This window comes from Motacilla alba, chromosome 2 (genome assembly GCF_015832195.1).
Source record: "Motacilla alba alba isolate MOTALB_02 chromosome 2, Motacilla_alba_V1.0_pri, whole genome shotgun sequence".
Classification (NCBI taxonomy): domain Eukaryota; kingdom Metazoa; phylum Chordata; class Aves; order Passeriformes; family Motacillidae; genus Motacilla; species Motacilla alba.
The window spans coordinates 98,900,874-98,925,836 of record NC_052017.1 but is presented as its reverse complement, the minus strand read 5'-3'; the positions used below and the strand labels follow the sequence as shown (position 1 = coordinate 98,925,836).

The 24,963-nt window shown below is 39.7% G+C and overlaps 1 protein-coding gene across 2 annotated transcripts in view; it reads left to right on the top strand.

Moving 5' to 3' along the window:
- LDLRAD4 (low density lipoprotein receptor class A domain containing 4) overlaps positions 1 to 24,963 on the top strand; it is a 284,731-nt gene that overhangs the window by 121,995 nt on the left and 137,773 nt on the right. For both annotated transcript variants that reach the window (XM_038163288.1, XM_038163297.1), the window contains one exon: positions 13,369 to 13,509. In XM_038163288.1, coding sequence (XP_038019216.1) covers positions 13,369 to 13,509 — 141 coding nt within the window. The remainder of the gene's footprint in view (positions 1 to 13,368; positions 13,510 to 24,963) is intronic.

Sequence of the window (24,963 nt, the reverse complement as noted above, 5' to 3'; positions counted from 1 at the left end):
ATCAAAGGTGAACTTTGTAAGGAAAGGATATGGAAAGATTGGATTTTTTTGTTCTTTGATTTTATTTCTTTGCAAGGTACTTGCCTATATGTTGTAAAAAATGAAATTATTTTATAAGAAAAGAACACTGATAAGATTCTTTTTAAAATCAGGTTATTCTTTCCTTGTTTTGCTGTTGATATGTGGCTTGAGAGAGAAAAAATATTTAGAAGATACTTGGAGAAATCTTTATGCAAAAGACAAGATGTAGGCTGCTGATTGCTAGGCATGTGATATAAATAAGCTTTAAGTGAAATAAATATGTGAAGCCCCATTAAAGTTGAAGATATTATCTAGAGAGTTTTAAAGTGATTTAAGGAGTAGTCCTCTCTCATCTCTAGGTACTTGTAATATGAGAGAATGAAATACTTAATGTTCTAAAAAAATAAGAAGGGGCAAAACATTCCTCTCTCTTTTTTAATCTTCCATTTCCACGTTCCTATATCTCTCTCTATATATTCACAGTATCTTTTCACAATCTTAACATATATAGGTCACCTTTAGTGTCAAATAGTGAGCAAGTTATTTAAAATACATGTTTAGGGGAGGAATTCAGTGAAGCGAGTTCTCATTAAAATACATGTGATTAGCCCCCAAAATGTCAAAAACAAGACAGACCTACCAAACATCAGCACACTATTAGAAAGATGCCTAGCCTTCCATACCCACTGCCCATTTCTTTGATGCTTAGTATGTGAATTTCTTCCATCACTGATGTCATCAAAGAGAATTAATTTTTACCCAGTTTTTTGTCTGATGGAATTATGCTTCTTAAAAGCTGTAATCTGATGATTTTCTGAAGGATCCTAACGTTCTATTCGGAAATCTGAAATAGAGTGAATTCTTTTCTTCAGCTATTCCTTTGTATCTCTCAAATACCTGCCATTTAGGTTTGCCCTGACTTAGTTAATTAAGGTTTTCAAGGAACAGCACCCTACAGCTGTATTCCCAAAAAATTGCCATGGAAATCAAAGATTGCATCCTGAGGAATAACATTGAGGAGCAGTGTTCCTCAAAGCAAACTGAGTCCATCTCAGCTTACAGCAGCTCTGCCAAAATTTTGCCTTTCAAGAAGAGTAATCAGATACTCTGCTGCATCACATCATGTGAATGTTAGTGTTTTACTCACAAGAGAATGTAATTTTTCTTTTATTAATGGTCTGCTTAGTATGTGCTTGAAGAGTAAGATTGTTTCGTTCCGTATTTTAAGCTTTGACAAAAATAAAACTGGGTGTGTGAGGTCACATTTGGAACTCTAGAAAGCATGATTAAACCCAAACCATATTCTTCTCTCAAATGTTCTACCGTGTCAGCTATGAGTTTAACAAGAGCAATATGTTCAGAAGACTGTAAGTTATTACTGTTATATGTGCCTATCTGTTACAAACATGCTCATCTTTTTAAAATGGTTAATCCCATTTTGAAGGCTTTGATGACTGCATGTCATATACCAATAAGTATTAAAGTGTTTGTTTGCTATTCAAAATAGGTGAACTTCACAAAATCCCCTTATGCATAGGTCATTTAAGGAAATTTTTCTTACATTTTTTATCATGCTAATCCATTATGAAGGGGACTTCCTACCCTTTAAAATGACCTTTTATCAGGGTGTGTTGTCCTGCCATCACTGCTTCTGTCTTATAAGCAGTAGAGCACATTTAAATATTTTACTGTCAACTCAAAGACAGTTACTTCATGAAGTATAAAAAGACATATTTCACTGTTATTTCCCTGCTGTTGTTAATTGCAACATTTCTAGGTAGTTTCTAATCCACTGTAACACAAAATACTTTTGCTGAAGTACTTTAGGTGAATGTTTTTTGTTTAATATTGTGTACAACAGATGACATTTGCACGCTGGAAACCACATCTCAGCTCAGGCCTTAAAAACAACAGATTAGATGCACAAACATTAGAATGTGCTAATGTGTTCATTTAATTGTAGCCTTTGTTATGTCTCAGTAAGTATCTGAGAACTGCACTAGGAAAAAATCAGGGACCCCTATATTACACTGCTGTAGAATTTCACTCACCTTTGAATTTGATTTCCAAAGATTCGTGTGCTAGATTGTTTTTTGCCTAGTACTGGTAGCTGTTGGACTTCCTTTTTCTTTCTTGAAGATCATTCTTTTTATATTCATGTATCTGAAACCAGTGCCTGCAGATTATAAAATATTCTTAATTTGTATCCTGGATTTTAGACTGGGCTCTTCTCTGGAGGAGTATTTTTTGTATGTTAGTGTCACATTCAGTAGTAAGACATGTTATGTTTTATAGAAATACCTCCTAGTGCCAAGGAAAATGGATCCATTTAGATGGTGTTTCTTAGTGTCTCAATAATTTTTTAAGCATAAGGACTGTAAATTAGAGGGTTATTAGGAAGCTCTTACAAATACTTTGTTCCTTTGTTGTTGCTAGAAAATGAGCAGTGTGGTATTAACTGGATTTTTGCTTTACTATGAGCTTCTTATTTGAAGTATTCTGAGGAGGGAACAGTTCTATGAAACTGACCTCAGTTCAATTATCTTGACTTATAAAAACACAGAAAATTATCACCATCTTTGAACAGATTATGAATAATGAGCTGGTACAGTATTACAAACTACCTTGCCTAGAGTTAAAACACAGTGAGTTGCTCTTGAGTTTCCAGTGTTCTGGCTGTTTATTCTCTTTCATGGCTGGGAGGTTCTCTGTGTTCAGCACATCATTTGTACAATTTTTAACGTGCTTTAACTTGTCATCGATCCACTGATAGCTTGTGCTGTAACTGGAGATTTATCCTAGGCCACTCTCTTGTCCCCACCCAAAAAATCCTGTGGGGCTTCTGACAGATCTACAGTGGCAGGTTTAAATTAGATGTCTGAAATGGTTATTGCTATTGGTTGCCTACACTGCCTCTCTGACAGACGTTGCTGTCTCAAGGCTGGCATGACTGATCTGCATGTCAACCACAGTAGTTTCTAATCCAGTATTAAGATAAACCACAGACAGAAATTGTGTCCAGAACAGCCGTAGGCGTGAGGTAATGTGTCAGGGTTTTGGAGTGTGGTTTGTAGATCAAGTGCTACTTGGATCTCAGATGCAAAGCACGTTTTATCAGAAAAGCCAGCTTCAACCATCAGTGGTACCCCAAGGCCAGGTCACAGATGGATGTGTGCCTGCAGGTGGGCACTGCTCAGGTGTGTTGGTTCAGTGCATACCAGGTGGCCACTAGACTGAGCTCCTTTTGCAAAGCTGTGTTTAGGAAGGGACAAGCATGGTTAACTTCTCAAAGCCAGCTCTGTCAAGAGGGTTCCAGGCCGTGTGGCTTCACCCAAGCCAGATGTGTAGATGTGAAGACAAGCCTTTACTGTCACACCTGGACACCCAGGCACCATCAATCCTCCCTGGCTGCCCCACTCCGGTCTTTTCCTCCTCACCATGCCAACACTTAGCTTGGGTCAGGTGGTCCTCCTGATTCAAGCAGACCTGTCAGAAACCTCCTTAGTTTCTCTATCTCTTTCTAGAGGAGCGGCTGCACGTGGATGTGAACTGCAGCCGATGTGGGGGATAGTCTGTGCCATGTCCCCCCAGCTGTCCCCAGGCAGCAGTGCCAGCCAAAAGCACTCTCTTATGGGGACATGGTGCTCCAGCCTGTGTTTGTTTTTGTTGGTTTTCACTTGCAGTGTAGCTGTGGCCTGAGCTTGTGAGGTAGAGCCTCTGTTTATATTCAAGTTTTGCATTGTGTTAGGCTTGGGCCTACTTATTAGTTACTTTTTCACTTAAACACTCAGTGTATCTGCAAAGTTGAGTACAGATTAGGGAAGGGAAGTAATCTGCTTTGATTTTCTCTGCTGTGAAGTTACCCAAGACAATGCACGGTGCAGGGAGAGACTCAGCACCATCCAGTATCATGTTAATAGTGTGTTCACGTTCACAGCCTGAAATGCACTGTCCTAAACACACTGTCCATTTTTAAATGATACTGTTGCAGCAACAGAAAGATCTAAGTGGTAGAGATTTCTTTGTGATGCCTGTATCAGTGTTGTCTGCACAGTCTGCTTTGTAAGCACTTTGGCCATGGAAATAGTTAAATAATCTTGGTTAAATACCTGCATAGTGGTCAAATATGTTGCTGATGCTTAAAGAAAATCTCATAATTGTAGTTTGAAATTATCTTTATTAAAACTATGTTGCACAGGTTGCTAAATGAGGCATTCTCAAAGCATAAAATACTGCCTCTCTGTTCACATTTCTTCTTTGTGTCTGTCTGTCTCGTGCACTTGATGTTGGGAGCACTTGGGGAGGGAAGAGAAGCACCTGGTGGTTGTAGTAATGGCTGAACTTGGCTGTACCTGGAAGTGAAGTGGAAATCTTGTGTGAAAGTGAGGGGAAGCCGAGCTCACCTTCCTTCCCCGCTGCAGTTCATCTGCCTCTTCCCCTGCTGTCCCAGTATGGCTTGGGCTGTTGCTCTGCCAGTGGTGTTGCTGGAGTGCTGCTAGAGACTCCCCTGATTCAGACAATAAGAAGATAACTGTTTTTTTTTATTTTTATTTTTTTTAAATTTAAACAGTTTTTATTTCTGTAAAAGCAGAAGAGAATTTCTTGGGGCATAGAAGAGGCACTTCTGTAGGCTAGGGGTATTTTTCCAGCTCAGCATCACAGACTTGCTGCGTGCAGTGAACATAGGAGGGATTCTCCAAGGTATTTATTGTGGGAAATATTAGGCAAACCAAATAAATACCAGCTCCACTATATGGAAATGCATAAATGTATGAGTCTGTATACATTTGCAGTACAGTACATACCTGAGAGGAAGTGTTCATGGCAATTGGTAAAGAGGAAGAATTAAAGAAAGGTAGAAAGGAATTATTTTGTTTATTTTCTTTAAAATGCTTAGCCAAAAACCCCCGGACTTGTGGGAAGAATACTCAGGTGAATAGAATGTGTGACTCATTTTTTAGATAGAGATGAATAAGGAGGGAAGAGTTTAGTAGAACTGATACAAGACAGTACTAGTTTGTAAAAAACTTTGTCCATGCTGTATGGTGCAAACCACTGAGAGCAATCTGTTTCCCTGTAATCTAGGTATTATTTTATTAATATTTTTATGTGAACCCTGAGGCACAGTGAACTGAGTTACACACTTAGATAATTGGACTTTAGTTAAAATTGCTTTTAAAGTACAAAATCTAACAGTGACAAGGTATTTACTGCAGGAACATGCAAATCTTTGCAGGTGTGGATCAGAGAACATGATCCAGATGATAACAGACTTTTCATTACTCACATTAGTGTGCATTGCCCAATTCAAATGCCACTGAGAAATGAAAGAAGAATGCTGTTGTCCATTGGAATCTGGAACTCCAGTTACAGTGGAAACTCCATAACTGTCCTGTATCTTGACACACAGTAAATACATTAATTTCTCTTATATTTTCTGCACATTGTGCTCAGGGAGACATATTAAAAAAAATACTGTCATCAGTATTAGGTTGATATCTGAAGAGCCACCTGAAACACAGTATACTCTTGCCTGTTATGGTGATATTTTATGAAAATCCTTTCTTCAGGATTTTTTCTCTTAAGAAGCTTCAGAAAAGAAATATAAACAATAGCTATCTAATAGCTGTGGATTGTGATCTAGAGATAGTTTACCAACAAGTGCATCTTTGATTGGTCTCCCATGAATTGTTTCTACTTGATGACCAATCATTGATCCAGCTCTGTCGAGGCTCTGAGCAGTCACGGGTTTTTGTTGTTCATTCCATTCTATTCCTTTCTAGCTTCCGGATGTATCCTTTCTCTATTTCTTTTAGCATAGTTTTAGTATAGCATTTTTAATATAATATAATAAATCAGCCTTCTGAAACATGGAGTCAAGATTCTCATCTCTTCCCTCATCCTGGGGACCCTTGAACACAACCACACTTGCCTGCATTATGCATTGCTTTTATGAAAAGTCCAGTTCTCAGGTCTGTTCTCAGACCCTTCCTTGATTCAGTTCCATTACACCGTTTCAGATGAGAATGGTATTTGTTCTGTACTTCAGTACCTCCCAGGAGAGCTAACTTAAAACAGCTCCTGCCCTACAGGGGTCACGGTCTTAATGTGACCTAATTTAACAACAAAATACATAAGGACAACACTTTTTCCCACCAATCAAACCATATTCCCCAACCCCACATAACCTTGGGTGTTGCAGTGACTGTTGTGTGTCTTCATCTGGGCCTGGTTTTAGTCAAAACTTGGCAAGGCATCTGTGAAGGGACATGGTTTAGTCTGTATTTCTGTGGATTCAAAGTTTACGAAGTTGCCTGATAAAATGGTCTTGTCTTGAGCTGTTTGTTAGGCAAACAGTATTCTGAAGGAAAAACAACAAGCTGCTACAGTAATGTGATTATTTTTATTTTATATTCCTCTACATATGCAGTACTCTACAAATCTGGTAAGTGGCACTGCTTGTGATTATTAGAGATTTCTTAAGATGAACACCAACTAAGATAATTTTAAAATATTTACCATAATTCAAGAATTCTTTGAATTATGATTAAGGAGGATGAGATGTTAAGAAAATCTCATTTGCATATACCCTTCTTACCTGCACTTGCCCATGATAATGACATTTTGCTTGACAAAAATTATAAGGTACATGCTTAATGTATCTTTAATTGTCTCCTCATGTAATTTCTCAACTGAAAATGAGAGTGTCATTAGTTGAGTCACCAGTGCTCCTTCCCCCCTTCCCTGTACTTGACTTAGAAAACTTTGCTGGTGCATATGGAGAAGTACAGCCAGCTCCTGTGGGGTCTGTCAGGACAGACACGAGGCTTTCCCCATGGCTTCTGGAAACCCATCCCTCCTCACAGGTCATTTCTTCCTATCAGGTTGAGTGAGTGTCTGCCATGGTGCTGTGTCCTTCTGTCTGTGGGCTCTGACCCAGGTGGAGTCCTGGGGCAGTGTCAAGACTGTGACTTGGTGGAGTTGTTGGCACTGGCACCTGTCCCTGTGCTGGGGAGTGCCAGGCACGCTGCTGGAAGGAGATTTCTGTAGAAGCTTTGTGGCTGGAGAGGGGGTCAGGGGCCTTTAGTGGGGATGTAAAGGATCTTCACGTGAATGAGGAGAAGGAGACACAGTTCTCCACTTCTGTTGAGAAGTCCTGGCATTTCAGTTCTTTGTGGGCATAAGCAGGCAGAACACTGCCAGTCCAGGAAAAGCAAGTGGGTAGAAGGGCAGAAAATGGAACCTCATATTTTTACTGCCTTGCTGTTTTATGGGAAGGTAAGTGATAAATCGAAACAATCATTTATGAAGGGGGCAATAGAAGAGCCTTTCCTTTTTTGGCTTTTCTCTATGCTGGCAGAATCGGCAATTTGTGTGAGCTTGACAGTCTTTGAGATCACCTTGGAGAAGCTTTGTCCATTAGTGATGAGTGCTGTGATGGGAACTGTTGTCTTGCTCCTGAGGGGACGTGCTCAGGGCTGCTGCTGGTCCCCAAGGTGAAGCTGTGGAGAATTGCTGTGTGGGCAGGATGGTGGCTCAGTGACAGTGAGTCTCCTGAATTTAGTTTCCAGTGTTGATAAAAAATCTTTTCTCAATGCCCCAGTGGCCATCAGGATGAGATTTTTCTCTTTATTTTCACGCTAGAGACAGGTATATACTGTGAAGAAAGATCACAGGCAAAAACTAGCCTCACTGACCACTCTCAAAATAAAGGAGCTCTTTTGGTTACCCCCACGATGTCTAGGGTAATTTTATTCAGGCTATTAATTAAGGTGAGCTTTGTGATAAGTCCTAATGCCCTGAACTGGTGAACTGAGCAGGGGATTTCACTACCTGTGTGCAAGAATACTGTGTTTGCTTCCTTTAGCTACTGACATAAATAGTAACTCGTTAAAGGGCATAGCTCCAGGCTTTGCCTTAAGAAGTAGATGAAAAGATAATTGCTGGATAAGCAAGCAAGCACGGGGGACTGTAAGAGTAAATGAGACTGGTTGTGAAGCAGTAACAATCTTCTTTCAATCAGGCTGGTTTTAAGGCTGTAATCTTCCCTGGGCAGAGAAGGTCTCTGTCTCCACGTTGCATGGCTCTGAGAGCAGCCTCGCTCCTTGGTCCTGCGTGAGGCTGTGGGCACTGAGGGCAGGCCACTGACTGTGGCTTACAGCTCTGCTTCTTACCCTGCATAAGCTGATCCGCTTTCATTTTTGTTGGTGTTCTGCTTGGCATTCTTTTTGTGAAGTGCTTTTTTGTTTTGTAGAGACCTATTTATCCCTCCCTTCCCTGCACCAATGGAGGTTTATTACATCGCATGGCAGCCTGCCATCTTCCTTATTAACTGAGCTTTTTCCCAAATAAACATGCTCCTTGTGTGCATGTCTCCTATTTATGATTTACTTCCCATTATAAAGCTACAATCTATAATATTAAAAATAATACACAGACAGATGTTTATGAGAGGCTGAACAGGGTTTTATTGTACTGACTCTAGTATTTGTGGTTTATATTTCTTTAATCTCTAGTGAAGTGTGGTTCCTCCCGCCCTCCCCAATTTACTGCTTCTGCCTCTTATTATCCTTATAACAGGTGATGGTGCCCTTTAAACAGATTTTCTTTCAGGCTCTTACATGCTGCAATATGAGCAGGAGTATGAGGAACTATGATGATGCACTTAAAATGGTGTCTTTACGTAAGAAATTAGAAATTAGGCTTTTATTCTGGAGATCTAGGTCTACCTACCTGGAGGCAAAGAGATCCTTACCTTCCATTTACATGGCTTCAGTAGGGTATTTGATCACCCTCTGCTGGCTGAGCTGCCCGGGCAGCTGCCAGTCTGCTGGATTTTGGGAGAGTGCCTTTCCGCTCCGGTGGAGTCCCAGCCATCACTTGGGGTTTCACTTTGTGCATCTGAACCATGCTCCTGCAGTTTAGTCACAACAGTTTGGAGTCACTGTCTGCATATAGAGTGTTTTATTTTTTATTCAAATGGATGGAAGAGAATTCTGCCCCTGGGTCAGATAATCATCTCAGACCCGTTAAACAAGCAGCTGTGACATGCATCATAACAGTGGCCTAAACCACCATATTTTTTCAATATGACACTTTGTTGCTTTTTTTCCTTGGCCCGTGGTTGGGCTTACATTAGAAAAACAAACAGCACTTAGCTATAATTAAAAATGCCCTACGGTAAGTGGGATGACAAAACAATGGGAATGCTGTTCATATGGATGAAGTCAAGTGTAAATGAAGTCTAAAAGAATTAAGTTGAATGCAAGGATAAAATTATCTTGTTGGCTAGGCACAGAAAGTATAAAATAAGCCTACCCAATACATCAGGTCTTGCATTTCACAGTAAAAAAATCTCATCAGGGTATTTTTTTTGTATCACGAGGCAAATCCACCTTTTGCTGTAGCAACAGAAACATAACCTTCAATCAACTATTTGAAACGATTTGAAATGCAGTTGTATATTGGTAATTGTAGAGAGTTTTATGCATACAAGCATTTACCTTGAACATGTGTGCAATATGCTTATTTATACTACTTGCATTCAGTTTCTAAAAACATGAAAAGTTCATGATAGTATTCTTAGAATTCCCTTTTCTTCAAGATAGCCAAGTTCTACCTGGAAGTACGTTCATTAAAATTTTATGTTGAAGAACCACTGTATCATACAGATTTTTTTTTAAGTGTGCCCCAGACATAATTATGAACATAGTAAGACATAATTATAAGAAGGGTTGATATTTTTCAACCTCCTGTACCTGTCATCTTGCTTCAGGTTTAGCTGAGCCTGAGTAGTCAGAGCCTTGCTGCCCAACTGACTGATGTTTCACTAATTGCCACTTGAAAATGAAAAGGGAAACTGTCTAGCTTTGAAACATTATTCATGAAAGAAGGATCATGCTGGCATGTTTTCAGAACAGGATCCTTCCCCCCGTCTTGTCTAGACAGGCCAAGTACAAGACTTTGTACTGAAAAGGGCTCTCTGGTGTGTCATTAGGCACAGTGGTTTAGTCTGGACTGGTCTGGATTCCCTGGTCAGAGTGTTTTGAGGTCACTCCTTGTATTTTGGTACAGACCTCTGCAGGTTTATTTCAGTTTGAAAATACTCTAATATTTGCTTTCTACTCCCTCCCTCAACCTGACTTTGATCCATTTTGCTTTACAAGGAATGGTTCTTCTCTGGTTTTAGTAAAAACACTGCTTGAATGCATTCACTAAGCAGACTAATTTAAGGTACTGAATTTTTGTTCACAAGTTGCAAATACCAGATGCTAAGTATATTCTATGATCAGAAGTATCTGTATTCTCATTGGATAATCTGTTTAATTAATTTATCCTCTTCCTGCAATACATTTTTTCTTGGAATATTTCTTTCAGACTTCAACAGAATGTGGTTAGGCAGAATAATTTTTGCAAATTTGTGTCCTCCATTAGATATTACATTTTGTTAAAATAGATGTTACTTTTGCAGATGTGTGAGTGAGAAAAAGAGGAAGCCCCATTGATATGCAGGCACTGCTCAGCACCAACCAAAATATCCTTGTGACGTCAACACTGTCCTACAGCACTGTCTAACACTAATTATTTGGATCACAAATCCAAATAGCCCCCACAGGGTCTGTTGGGAAGAAGGTTAACTCCATCCCAGCCGGGGCCAGTGGAGGATGTCTGCTTCCTTGGCAAATAGATTTGGTGGGAGATCAGAAGACGACATGATTTTTGACAACACGCCCCATTTTTAAATCAACACAGAATTCCCATGGTATTGAGAGCAATCTTCCAGTCAATGTGGGCACATCAAAAAGGGGACAAGAGGCCTCATGATTCTTTTTTTTAATGCACCTTCACAATGGCTATTTTCACATGTGTGAGGGAATGAGGAAGTCGCCTTAATATTCTACAAGAAAAGTTGATTGAGTCTGCTTTTTGATTCTAAATTTCAGTGTGGTCTGTTATCTATGACAACCCCCCCATCACCTTAAATCACAAATCCTTTCTTCTGCTTAGCCCTCTTATGATAATGTTAGTTAAACCCCAGAACTTTTAAGACTTTAATATAGCTATGAAAAATGTAATGCTTCGTCTAGTCTTTTGTGTGAAAACCATATAATCTGGTGGCAGACACCTTGAGCTCTTAGCTTTAACTGCTTTTGACTTGACATCTTGCTTGAGCCTTTTATATCAGCCATGGGGGAAGCATGGAAAACATTACATTACAGGAAAGCAGTAAAAGCTAGCCAAAGTAGCCTGCAACATATTCTAACTGCAATATGGTGATTGCTTCTTTCTAATAGAAGCATTATGTTCTTTACCACTCTAACTTAACTCTGTGTGATATTCTTCCTTTAAGATACCTGGGAACTTTGAATCCTTTCAAGGTGACTTTTCTAACCTTCCAAGACAGCTTTGTTCATTTTTTGTTCCACTTTGTTCATGAAATTGCAGAAATGAGTCCTAAAGCATTGTAATTATCAGATTGCTAATATTGAGCCTGTTTTTTAAGTCTCCTTTCCAGAAGTAATTGTTAATGACCTTTTCAGTTCCATGGGTTTCAAAGGCTTACTTCATTTGGTTATGATTTTTTTATAGTCTATACTCAGAATGAATCTAAGCTCTTCAATGCCTCTTCAGTTCTTTGTTGTTGCAGAGAAAAACAGAGTAACAAAAAGAAGAAAATAATTTGTTTGTACAGTATTTTATTCTACAATTTTAATAGGTATGGGACTGCAGGGTTGGACTGACAAAAAGCTTAAATTTGAGGACCTCACTTAGGCAAATACTTATTTTATAAGTACACTTCCACCAAGCAAAATAGATTAGTTTTTTTCCCCACAGGAAATGCTTGTTTTCATTGTTTTTCATACCTTCTATTTATATTCCTAAGGAAACATTTTATATGTTACACATATTTATGCATACAATTTTTTATTGCAGGTTCTTGCCGGTATGTGTACCAAAATATCATTAATACTCTTGAAAAGTGTTCAGAGTGAAGTCTGAAAATTGCTTTTACCTATAAAGCAAATGAAAAATGAGAATGAATTTTCTCCCTTTCTCAATTTCTTTTCCCTCTCCTTTGCTCTTACCATGCTTGCATTACATAACAGACACATGTGAGGAAGTGTCACACCTTGGTAACTGATTTAGGGACTTTTTAGCATTGGAGGTCCTGTTGTCTCAGTTCAGACTAAGTTAAGATTGAAGCAAAGTATTTTGCTGATACTGTTGAAGATGAACAAATTCTACCTCTTTGCTGGGAAGGACCAGAAATCATCTCTCTGAAGCAGAATCAGCTAACCCATACTGTATCTTAGGGAAGCCCAGTGTTCAGGGAATGGGCACTCCTTTAGTAAACTACCTGTGAGAGTTTCTAGTTCTGTCTGCTTTTCCTCTGTTTGTGAATGACAATCACCAGAATTTGTCAACATACTAGTAGTGTAATCATTAAATTTTAGTTTGTCTAGATATAGTATGTTCTTTGTTCTGTATATGTATTTTACTTTGGAGCAATCCTAGTGAGAAAGCTTTTCATATTTGTGTGTATATTTTTGTGAACATTTCCTAATTACATCTCCAGTACTTGCTATAAAGTATACTTGGTCTCATAGGAATTGTTCTCATGACAGAATCATATTTAGGGGAAACTGTTCTCCTTTTTTTTTTTGGTAAAAACGAAGTGTAAAAGCTACAGCATGCCTGCATTTAGCATTCAGACATCTTATAGGCATTTTAGAAGTTTACTAACTTTTAAAGAACACTAACATGTGGGATTTTAATGTGCAGACACCAAGTGCTTGACTGTAATTAGGTGGGAGACTGGCAAACTGGCTTTGGGAAGGTAGTTAAGGAATAATTGTCTGTGTCTGAACAGGACTGTTCACAGCTACAAACTATACTGTTGCCTTACAGCTGATGCAAGATTTTTTTTTTTTTAATGTGGGACAATTATTATTTTTATTAATAGTGTTGTCTTGCCCCAGATATGCTAGGTGCCACACAAACATATATGAGAACATGGTCTTTGTCCAAAGTGAACTATAATCAACATGAACTGCAAAAAATATCACATATTAGTGAAAAAGGTGTATTTTCCCAAGTGGCAAATCTGGTTTACTAATGGTTTGATTCTGGTGATCAGAAATGTGTCATGTATATATTTATACATGTAATGCTGTAAGGACAAAATTTGCTGTAAGGACAAAATTGTTTGTGTTGGTGTTGAAATGCCAAAGACCCACCCACCATTATAGCATCTACTTGAAAAAGATTGTCATTTTAGCACTGAAGAAGGGTAGGCATCAATTTTCTCACAAATTTTTTGGTTTTTTTTTTGTTTTTGCCTTTCAGAGTGCAAATTCACCTGCGCCAGTGGTAAATGCTTGTATCTTGGTTCACTGATTTGTAACCAACAGAATGACTGTGGGGATAACAGTGATGAGGAGAACTGCCTGCTTGTAACAGAGCATCCACCTCCAGGCATCTTTAGCTGTGAGTATTGGCTCCTTGTGTGCATCCATGTATGTCAAATATGTCTGGTTACCTCAGAAATCAGTCTTTGTGGAAACTTGATCTGCAGTATGATATCAAGAGAGTATGAGACAGAGAAAGTAAATAATATTTTTCTCGGAACTTACAGGGATTTGTGACACACTTTCCCCAGGATTCTAAACATGCAAATTTTGAGTTATTCCAAGGGAGTTTGTGCTATGGGCATTGTGGTTATAATCATATGGATCATATGTGGTCTCTGAGAAAGCACAATTAAATATTTGTTTTCCAAGATTCTACAAAATATTCTATGCTCTGTCTGTGTAAAAGTCTTTAAATGCTATTAAGACTACCAAGAAAATTATAATTTCCTGTTCATAATTCCTGTTAGTTTTATTGGTGCTGATATCAGCATCATTTGGTAGATTACTGACCTTTGCATGTATATATTTGAAATATCTTTAGTTGCTATTCTTCAGTGCATAAATATTGCACTCAGAGTAAGAGAGTTTGTCACAGGAATTGCTTTCTTAGTGCTTTGTCCTCAGTCATGTACACTGAAATCAGACTTTGCTTTTGCTTTTGTTTTTTGTTCAATAACCTATTTTTAAACCACAATTTAGCTTTCTGGATGGGTGATAAATTTTCCAATAAGGTTTCTTATACACAGGTACAATAGACATATGTTATGTTACTTTTGCTTTCCAGATGGTTTTGTTCAGCCCATACTGACATCCCTCAGTATTCTCTTTCATTTCTGGTTGTGACTAAGTCTTAGGAATATCTGTTTTGTCATGTTGTTATTAGTAATAGCAATTATAAGCAGCATGTATCTGTAATTTTTCTAATTAATGTATGGGGCTATAAGCAGGACAGAAGATGGAGTCAGGTGCTGGGTATCTGTCCTCCTGTATCCTCTAACCTCCAAGTGGACATGTTCCTAAATGCTTTACTCTAAATTGTTTAAATCTTGTACTTTCTGTTACTTTGGTACCTCTGCAGTGATTTCAGGGGCTTTGAAACAATAATGATCTGTGTATTCTTTTAGGCTATTTCATTTTATTTTTGTTTTGTTTGGTTTTGAGTGGAACTTTCTCCCAAGTCCTAGACAAGACATAGGTTTTGGTGATGCATCCAAATCAAAATGTCACGTTTGCCTATAATGTTGGCTTTTGAGTTTTAAAAAAGTTACATTTTACTATTTATTCATGCAAACTTGCAAGCATATCTGTAAAGTTCAAACAGAGGATTTTTTTTTTGACTGGGTTACCGTACAGCTCTTCTCTTAAACCAAGCTAGCACAACTGTTTGTCCAAAAGTGGCCACAAAACCAGCAGTGGCAGCAGATGGAGGGAAGCGCTTTGGTGATGAGCAGCGGCTGTGGCATTGCAGGTGGCTGCCCTGCACAGCTGCAGTGCAATGGTGGCACCCTGTGAGTTCACAGGTGGAGCCTCTTAGGTGGATCTCCCAAACCCTTCCTCATCCTGAGGTCTGACAACGAGGGTGCTGGTGGTTTTGCAGTATCCCTCTGTGCTGGTGGCAGTCTTGCAGTAATCAGGTATCAGCTTGGCACCTTCTCCTCAAAAGCCCTTTGGACTCTATAAATGGTTACTTGCTTGACCCAGCATCTGCAGACTTCCTGGTCTTCCCCTAAGTCACATCTGTCCCCTCTGGTCCTGCTGTAGATCATGAAGACAGGCCTGCCTGGTCAGCTGGTGAGTCATCCCCCTAGCCTCCAGCGACATGAAGTTTGTGCTGACCAAACCAAACAAAATGTGTCTCTGAAAAACCTTCAGCACAAGGTTCCCTACTGCTTTCCTGAGAATTGCGGTTGGTGCGTTTCATGATCCTGTCTCTGGAAAGTCATGCAAGTTGGCAGCAGTTTTCTTACTTTTCAGTGGACTTGGAGAAAGACAGTCAGCTTCCTCCTCTAATCAGCCTTTTACAGCTGTGAGGGCCGTTACCACCCATCCATGGGTGTTAAAAATACCCCCAACAAACAAAACCCCCCAAGTTCATTCGTATGAATTATGTTTCCATAAATCTGTTAGAGTTGTTCATTTTCTCTGACTGCTTCTGAAATATGGTGTCCAACAGGCCTGCTACTTGAGACCTCCCAAGTGGAGTCCAAGTGGAAGAGGGGTATTTACATAAACAGTCTAATTATTAAGTCTTTCAAGAACCGTATTTGCTGGTTTTGCAATAACATTGGAAATGAGGAGTTTGTAGAGGAAATACTGGATGCATTGCTAGGAGCATTTGGAAATGTTTAATTTTTTGCTCACCTTGTGGCAGATACAGCAGTTCATGATTTGTTGCATTTGGGGGTATTGACAGGGACTGTACTGTTTGGCTGCAATAGAGACTGTGTGAAAAGTGCTGTTAAATAAAGGGACTTTGGTTTTAAGTATAAAAAAACCCAACCAAATCCCAGTGAAACAGGATCCTAATGGTGAAACAAAGAGAAAAATATCAAAGCCAGACAGAAAAATAATACAACCATAAACTGTATTTAAATTATATTTACTATGTTCTGGCTATTAAACAGACTGCTACATGGTAGAAATCAGTGCCAGTTGGTAATAGGAAACAAGATTACTATGGACACGTCAGTTGTGTTGGTTTATTCCAGCTTTGAAAAAATGTTTTTAGAATACTTGCTGAAGTGAGGTCCCCAGGCCTTAGAGGGATGACACGTTGAATTAAGAAATGTGTGCATGCTTTTGCTCAATGATTTTAATGGGGATCCCTACCAGAGTACACCACAGTGTATGCTCTTGAAATGTCCCAGCTGAGCAGGCTGCCTTTCAACGCAGAAGTACATACATTCATTGCTGTCTCATTAGTAACAAGACAGTAATACTGCTCAATAAGAAGAAAATTAGTATTTAAAAAAAAATCACTTGAGGAATGTTAAACCAGGTATTTCTTTCTGGTCAGTGTTACATATAAGCTTTGTTCTTGCCTCTTCTTGCTTTTGTGCAGTTCTTAAGTGGGAAAGAAACTGTTGAAAGGAGCCACTTCTTAGTTTGTGCTGGTTAACATCCAAGCAGGGTATCCTGTTTCTCCCTGGGACTGCCCTTGTCTTTACCTACAGCACATCATCACTACGAGCAATATGCCTTCCCCTCTGCTGTTTGTTCAAAGAATCCCTTTGTCAGGCTGTATTAGAACCTTCTGTCCTCCTGTGATGGAAAAAATATTCAATGTCTAAATAAATAAATTTTCATATGAAAGTTCTGCTTTAGTTTATTTAAGCAGTATGTGCCGTGTTAGTGGTACCCCATATTTCCCAGCTGCTGAAGCATTTCTCATTTGTGTTCTTGCCAGCAGCCAAATCCAGAATGTCTTTTTGGAGCTTCTTGTTCAGTTTAGTGAAGTTGCATGGGCAATGGCATAGAATGATTTTTTTTTTTTTTTTTGTGGATGACCTTCTCCCTGGATCTCATGATTATAGGAGATGCTATCTTACTGTTAGAGGAGTTCACATCTCCCAGATCTGGTGTTCCTCTCTCCTTGCCATTCTTATATGGCTCCAGTGTGCTCACTGTTAATTCAGTCTTTTAAATCATAGAATGGTTGAGGTTGGAAGGGATACTAAAGATCATCTAGTTGCAACCCTTCTGCCACGGGCAGGGACTGGAACAGGTTGCTTTAAAGCCCCATACAACCTGGCCTTGAACGCTCCAAAGGATGGGGCACCCACAATTTCTCTGGGCAACCTTTTCCAGTGTCTTACCACTCTCACAGTACAGGATTTCTTCCTGCTACCTAATGTAAAACCTATTCTCCTTCAGGCCATTCCCCCTTGTCCTATCACTACATGCCCTTGTAAAAATGTTGCTACTGAACTCAATGTCTCAGTGTGTGCAAAGGAAAACAAAAAGTGTATCCCTGAAGCCCTTTGGTTGTCTTAATTTTCCTTTGCTGATTTATACGTAGGGCTGCCTTAGGCTGCTGTGTGGGCGATTCAGTCTGTATAACACAGAGAAATGGGAGGACAGCTGGGAAAATCCAAGGTGTGTTAGAGTCTGATTTTAGATGACACAAGCTGCAGTCCAGCAAGTTGATCAAAATACATGCTAAGGCATTTAAGCTGAACATGTTAAGGTGACAGCTTGCTTGGTTTACACCGGGGTGCAGGTTTGGTGATGCATGTTGAAGCACACCTCCCCTCTTCTGTGAGGACACCCAGTGCTACTGCATCTCTCCCTGCAGCTCGCCTTGTGCAGAGCCCATGGCAGCATTCAGTAGGGCTACTTGTTTTTGTTTTCATCAGCTGTAAAGACTTATTGATTGAGATAATGGAGATGACTGTTCTTTTAAGACTACTTGGAGGTCAAGGGTGTATTTAACAGCATAAAGCCATGATAGGAAAAATGAGGCAAAGAGTAGGATTTTAAACATTGCAGACTTGGCCTTGGCAGCAGCTTGCCACTCCATGTGAGCTGGAGAATCTGGACTCCAAAGAACTGAAACAATGTGCCTGCATCTAGAAGGACACAGTTCATTTGTTTGAGCATTTCCCTTTGTTTCACAACAAATGATCAGCCTGCCTTGTCCTGCTAAAAGTAATTAGATTTTGAAATGGGAAGTGTAGTCTGTTGTCTGCAGACTGCAGTGTCCAAGTCATGTCTTACTGAGAAGGGTTGTGGGGTGGAGATTTCAGGGTTTTTAATTGTTTGGTGGAAAACAGTACAGGTAGTTGCCTTTGCTGTGATCTGTATGTGTTTGTGGGCATATCAAACACAAATATTGACATGCTTGAGAATTTACAGAAGAATAAAATAAGTGAGAACAAATCCTTCTTGTCATGTGCAAATTATGTCTACATCAAATTTCAAGTTGTCAGCATTGATGGAGGTGATGTGTCATGGCTGTTTTGGCATAGAAGAGTTTGCTGTAGGAGTTCATTTTCCTCTGCAAGGTAAAAAAACCCAAACAAATCAAATATATAGTTCTCCCTTTCACCACCCCCACCTACTGCTGTCAGCTCTGAGCTTTGTAGGGATCTGCAGGGGGTAGGAGAATGATTCTGTTTTAAAAACAAAAAGCTCAATCAAAGGAAAATATTTTGTTTAAAGAGACCTTTGGCATCCCCCTCTGACTGTGACACCGAATTTGTGCAGATAAAAACAAGAGCTTAGATTTACATTTTGATTGTGCTTCTGCTTTCATGTGTGCCGGGCTGTCCCACTTCAGGTGAAATTTATCCATTTCTTTAAATATTTAGCAGTCTAGCGTTGATGTTAATGAAAGTCTGGCACTGCTATTTTGAGCATTGCAACAATGATAGTAATTTTCAGTGTCAGATTACTGCTTCTCGGAGGAAAAGGGAGATGGGAGGAGGGAAGAGCAGGAAAAAAAAAAAATTGTTTCGGCTCTAATAGAGTTTGTCATCAGCCTGGCTGTGCCAGACAGATGGATCATGAATACTGTCTAGACGCTCTCTGCCTGAGTGGAGCTGTGGTCTCTAAGGACAAGCAGTGAGACGCCGGCTTAAGTGACTAGGGAAAGGCAGGACGTGCTCCCCTCTCGGCAGAGAGCGAGCCGGGCTGAGCCTGCCCGCCGGGGCTGCGAGCCGCTCAATACCCAGCTCAGCTGAAACTTGGCTGTTCCGGGGCTGTGGGGGGGAAAGGAGAGGGATGCTGTTACGATACTATTGATTTCAGCCGCATCTGCCCAGGGACTGCGGGCTGATTTAGCGGGGAGTATAGATCCCGGGAGGGGGTGGATCGGGACAGTCATCATCTGGCCATAAAGGCGCACGCCGTCAAAGACTGCGTGCTCACCTGTATTTATCAGCTGCTTTCTCACAGTGTACGCTGGAAAATGCTTACTTACTTGCTTATGTTTTCTTTATTTGGCCGCTTGCTCAGAAGGATTCATCTGTTTCCCTACCCGGGGCTCCCAGTGTTCCCGGCTGTTAAGATGAGGTTTGATGAGGCTGCCTTTGGAAAGGAGAAGCTGTGGTAACCAGGTGAGACCCACAGCCTAGGGCACATCTTGTGCTATTTAGTGATCTCTCATGCTGTTACTTGTCCCTTCTCTGTCACCAAGCACAATTAATGATAGGGAAATTTCTAATGTCGATGGAGTGATAAATATTTTTTGACCAGCAGAGTTTTAACAAAAACTCAGTTTGATACATATGCTAACTTATCTAAAAAGCAGGCTAAGTTATCTAAAAATCTCTGGGGTTCAGATTGCAGAATAAATCATACTACTTTGGATTTTAGTTCTGTGTGTATGTCACTAAATACTAGATAGATATTTTTACTTAGAAAATCCAATTGGTTTTCAGCCCATAGTGCAGTCCTGTTTCTTGAAGTGCTATAATCAGGTTCTGTGCTTTGTTCTGAAATAGTTTCCTCCTTGCATATTTTTAAAGCACATTATGGAACGTTAGCAATTATATGATCTTGAAAATTTGAAAAAGAGCAAAACATTAAAGTGACTTTTGTATATTATTTTCTTAAAATTTTGTATTTTAAAAAATACTGTATTCCCTGGCTTTTAATAAAAGGAATAGAATCCTGGTCCCACGAATGCTGTAACAAAACTGCAGTGGAAGTCAGTAATGTTGGAGTTTATCTATTCTTCCTCAAAGGCCTTACACTGTGAGTGACTTGGACAAGCCAGACACACCCACACATATATATGGTCAATAACAACCATGAAATGTGCTGGTACAAAATTAGGTGTTTGCATCTGCTTATGAACAGGGCTCAACTGGGCTCCTGGTAAGGAATTTCTATTTCACACAGTTTACAGCTGAACATTAATAACATATTTACGGTTAAAGAGAGAAAGAAAAAACTCACAATACTGTGCAGATGAAAATGTGGGAATCTCAGTAGCTCTGAAATGCTTTCTGTTCATTCTCAAAGTATGTAAGTCAGTTGTACCACATTTAATCAAGATATAGAAAAAAAGTGTTCTTCAAAGTTGTTTGTTTTTGCTCTTCATGCACATTTCATTCACCCTTCCTTCAATTGCTGTCAAGTTCTAGGAAACTTCATCCATTACTAAACATTACTTCTCAGAAGGATCTTGTTGGGTGTGATTTCTCCTGTCCCTTTTTTGGCTACTGATTTCTTACAAATGCAAGTTGTAACCTCTCAAAGTGTGCTGTGTAATAAAGTCTTCATTCAAAGACTGATTTTTATGTATCTTAGAAAGTGATTAAGCTTCAGGTTGGAAATCTCAGAGCAGTACTGCCAGGCACAATGAGACTTTGTATCTTACAGATACACTTGGCTCTTAAAGTCACCAGAGCTCCTCCTGGACCTTTGTGAGCCTGGGAGATCACCTCCCACACACTCTAAGGGCACTCTTTTTACACAGTGGTTTTCCACCAGAAGCGCATGGTGCCATAAACATTTCATCAATGTGGGTGTAAAACTCAAGCATGAAAGCCATAGTGCAGTCTCATACCACAGGCAAGATCTTCCCCTGGAAAGAGAATAAACTGTGAGACAATTAGTTTCAGACATTATTTCACATACACCTAGTAGGTGCTTGAACATGGCATCAGAAATCATTTAGGTTGTAACTGAGCAACTTTTGTTGCTTTTATTTTCAGTCCTCATTAGTAAGTGTTGTCCATTGCTGCCCTTCCCTGCTACGTTTTCATTTGCAGGGGTCACACTGTACTGTGCACTAGACAGCTAGGTTTGCCTAGCTAAACCTCTGTAAGTTTTAGATGCAGTTCTGAAATCTTGCTGTGTGAATTTTGCAGCCACAGCTTTCACCATTATTCATTCAAGCCACGTTGGTTATTGCTGGTAAATACTCCTTAGGAGGAGCACTGCATTTGTACTGTTTGCACTTGGCTACTACAAGCCTGTAGGAGCCACTGGGAACTATTTCTTCTATACAGCATTGGCAGCTGTTCAGGTGTTTAGGCAGAATGAAGAGAACTAGTATTTTCTTAGTTGAAAGTGTTTTTGTTAAGGTTTAATAAAAAATAAACCTTCACAAGAAGGGGACATGAAGTCAGACTAGATCACCGTCCTTCTCTAAGAATGTTGCAGACTGTGATATTTGATTGCTTTTCATTCTGCAGATGTGTATCTGACCATTTATCTCCAGAAACTCTTCCTCTCCCTGATGAAATGAACCACTTTACCTTTTCTTGAGCAGGCTCATCTTCTACTTCTGCTGTAAAGTAACAACTTTAGAGATCAAGGTGAATTGGGAGTTTGCTTGTAAGTTCTGATAAGAATACATGCACACTTAAATATTTCTGACTGAAGTTTCTATGTAAATTAACAGCATCATGCTCAAAGAAATCCATGCTTTTCAATGATCTGTAAAATGGTCTGTATTGTGAGTAAAATGATGATTTTCCATATCATGTAGTGTTTAACCAAAGCATGTTGCTTTGGTCATTAGTGTGGAGCTATTTTTCTCAGACTGGAAAGCCTGAGAAACCCTTATGCTCTCCTTAGTTTTGCAAGTGCTTGAAAGTGGCACAAGCCACTGTTGCCTCCTGTGGTTGCTCCTTCACTTTCTCCTGGGCAAGTGTTAGTGCAGGCACACAGGGGTTGGGTTGGAGACTGGTCTGGTTCTGATGAGCTCTGAGAAACTTCCACTTTGTTTTGGCTGGTGTCACGTCCTTGATTCTGTTCTCAGCTCAGCTGTGCAGGCTCTTGTGCCTGCACAAAAGCAGAGGGGGATACAAGTGGCTCTGTTTAGTGGTGGCTTATCCTTGACTGGTTTAAGGTTTCTGTGCCTTAGTCCCTGCCCCTCTAAAGTACATGCTGATAGACATTTCCCTGAATACAAAAGAGTTTGGGAATTAAGAGCTAACAGTTGCTTTCTCCCTTTTCCATAACTCTGAAAATCTCATTATTTGTCACTCTTTGTAATAGAAAAATGAAACAGAAGAGTGAAGCATCAGACTGGGTCTCTCAAGACCATCCATGGGCTTGGGCTCTTTTGGACTAAACCCAGTTTAGTACAATGTAATATACCATTTTTGTACATTACTTGGTTATCCAAGTGCAGCTTGGCTTAAGTCATGGGGCTTTATTGGAATAATGCTAGCTAGTTAAATTACTACATAGGAACAGCTCTCCTGGGTCAGGTCAAAGGCCCAGCTAGCTCACCATCAAATCTAGCACTGCAGATGCTAAGTGAAAGAGTAAAAGCAAATTAGATAAACAGTTTTGCTTTTCCCAGTAAACCTGATTCGTTGGAGAAATGCTTCAGTGCTTTGCATGAAGAGCATGGGGTTTATGTCCTCTGGAGAGAATTTAGCATTTAGAAAGGGCAGAATTGGGGTAAAGAGAAAGCATCTCATTTCTGAAGTGTGAGAATAAGTGAAGATCCACCAACCCTTCGCTAACCAGTAGATGTGTGGGCACCGTTGGCTTCTTCTGTATGCAGAGCATACTTTTCATGTTAAGGCACTCTGAATGTAGGGCATGAGCTAGAAAGTGCTGAATTCATGTCAGCTGGAAAGACTATTTGCCTGGGTCTTTTCACTTATTTGTGAGGAACATGGACTTTGAGTTTCTCTAAGTTTACTGTTTTTTTCTGAGTCATGTTGTGGGTTGTTTTAGTCAGGATTTGTGGACTGTGTGCCAGCTTTATAGTTAATGGTGAACCAAGTTCATCTTGCAGGCTTAAATTTGTCTTGGCTGTTTAAGAAAACAAATGCACTCACAAAGCCTACTGCACATAGAAAACACAGTTGTCACCTGTGACCGTGTAGCGCACAGGCATCAGATACCGTGGGAGTACACGTGTATCTTAGAGCAGACTTGGGTTTATTTTTGTTTTCTATACATGCATGTTGTGTGCAAACCTAAGGAGTGAATACAGACTGGTTAGAGTTAAGAAAAATACCAGCAACATAGAAATATCTATAATCAGCCTCTTTGAAAACACAAATTGGTATTTCTTCTTTGTTTAAAAACAACTGTTCTTTTAATTACAGGTTAAGGCTTAAAATCATGACTAAAAGAGAATTTCACATTCTATTTAGACCATAAATGAGACAGCGGAACCAATTCTTTATACTGAGTTACTGTTAGGAGCTAACAGAAAACAGATCAGGACAGTGAGTTGCTAAATCAATTGTGTTTTCTGTGTGTTAGATGACTTTTCTGACTTAACAATGCAGTCTAAGGTGCTAGAGATTTATCAAACACAGCATTGTCCAACCATACCTGATAAGATCACGGGTCTACTTATCTTTCCAGCAGTATTGCTACACTGATAATTTCTTCCTTCCTTCTTAGTTTCCTCCTTCTTTCCTTCTGTTCAGTATCACTGTGTAATAGTTTCATGAAACCAAAACACATGAGGGATCTGGGGGGGTAGAGATAATAGTGATGCATTATGTGAATACTGAGTCTGACACCTAGTAGCACCTTGATAGAAATAGAAAGCTGTGATCACAGTATTAAAATATGCTAACAAGCTGAAGGAGCTAATGGGCTTAATTTTTACAGTGCAGATGTTAATCCAGCACTTGTGCTGAATGCAACAACAAATGTGTGGTGGCTGATGGTGATATTACTTTGTTCTTGGCAGCACAGTCCTCCAAAACAATCTTCCTTTCCTTGATATTTTACTAAGAGTTAGAATGTTCTTTTTTGTGGTCTAAAATAACAAATGTATAAACAAATTGGTATGACTAAGGCTGGTTGGGCTAGAGCCATATTTATTCAAATAGGGGTTCTGTAAGAATCGGTGTACTCCTGTGTTTGGTGATGGGGATTGCTGTTCCAGGTCTTGGATAGTTCATGTTCCACATCTCCTACTAAATTTCAGATTGTTTTATTGTTGCTGGTTTCAAAACCGAGCTCATCTAGCCAGAATAAACCATTTGATTTGAGAAACTGTAGAGCCACAGTCTGATATAAAGCTCAACCCCCAGTTTTTCCCAGGGAAGAGTCATTAGTCTCCTGGAGAACAGTCACAATGGCCTGTATTCCACTCCAGTGCCTCAGCCTCACCACCCACCTCATGGCATTTCAAATGGTCATACTCCTCCTTCGTGTTCAGGGCTTTGCAGCTAATGAGAATAATGCTGCTATCCTGTGGAACCTTTCAGCTCTTTCAATAGGAAATGATCTTGACTTACTTCCAGCAGATTCAGATATTCCTGAAGAAATTACCTTTTGTACCACTCAAAGATTTGCTGGACGTTGATGGGGATCATTATGTTGCAAACCTCTCCTTTTTTTTTTTTTTCCCTCTCTAACAAAAGTATTGGCTTGTTTAATTACCAGCAGGAAAGGAGCACGTGGCTTTTGTTTGTAATAAGATGCATCTCTCGCTGTGAATACCTGTCACTTTTGATAGGCTGTTACAATGGAGGTGATCAGTCAACTGGCCCTGAGTATTCAGGGCTGGTTGTGCTCCTCCAGCAAATAAATTTGCTGCAGTATAGAGCACAGGTTTCTAACCATATCCCCTTTTGACAAGCATCTTAGATAA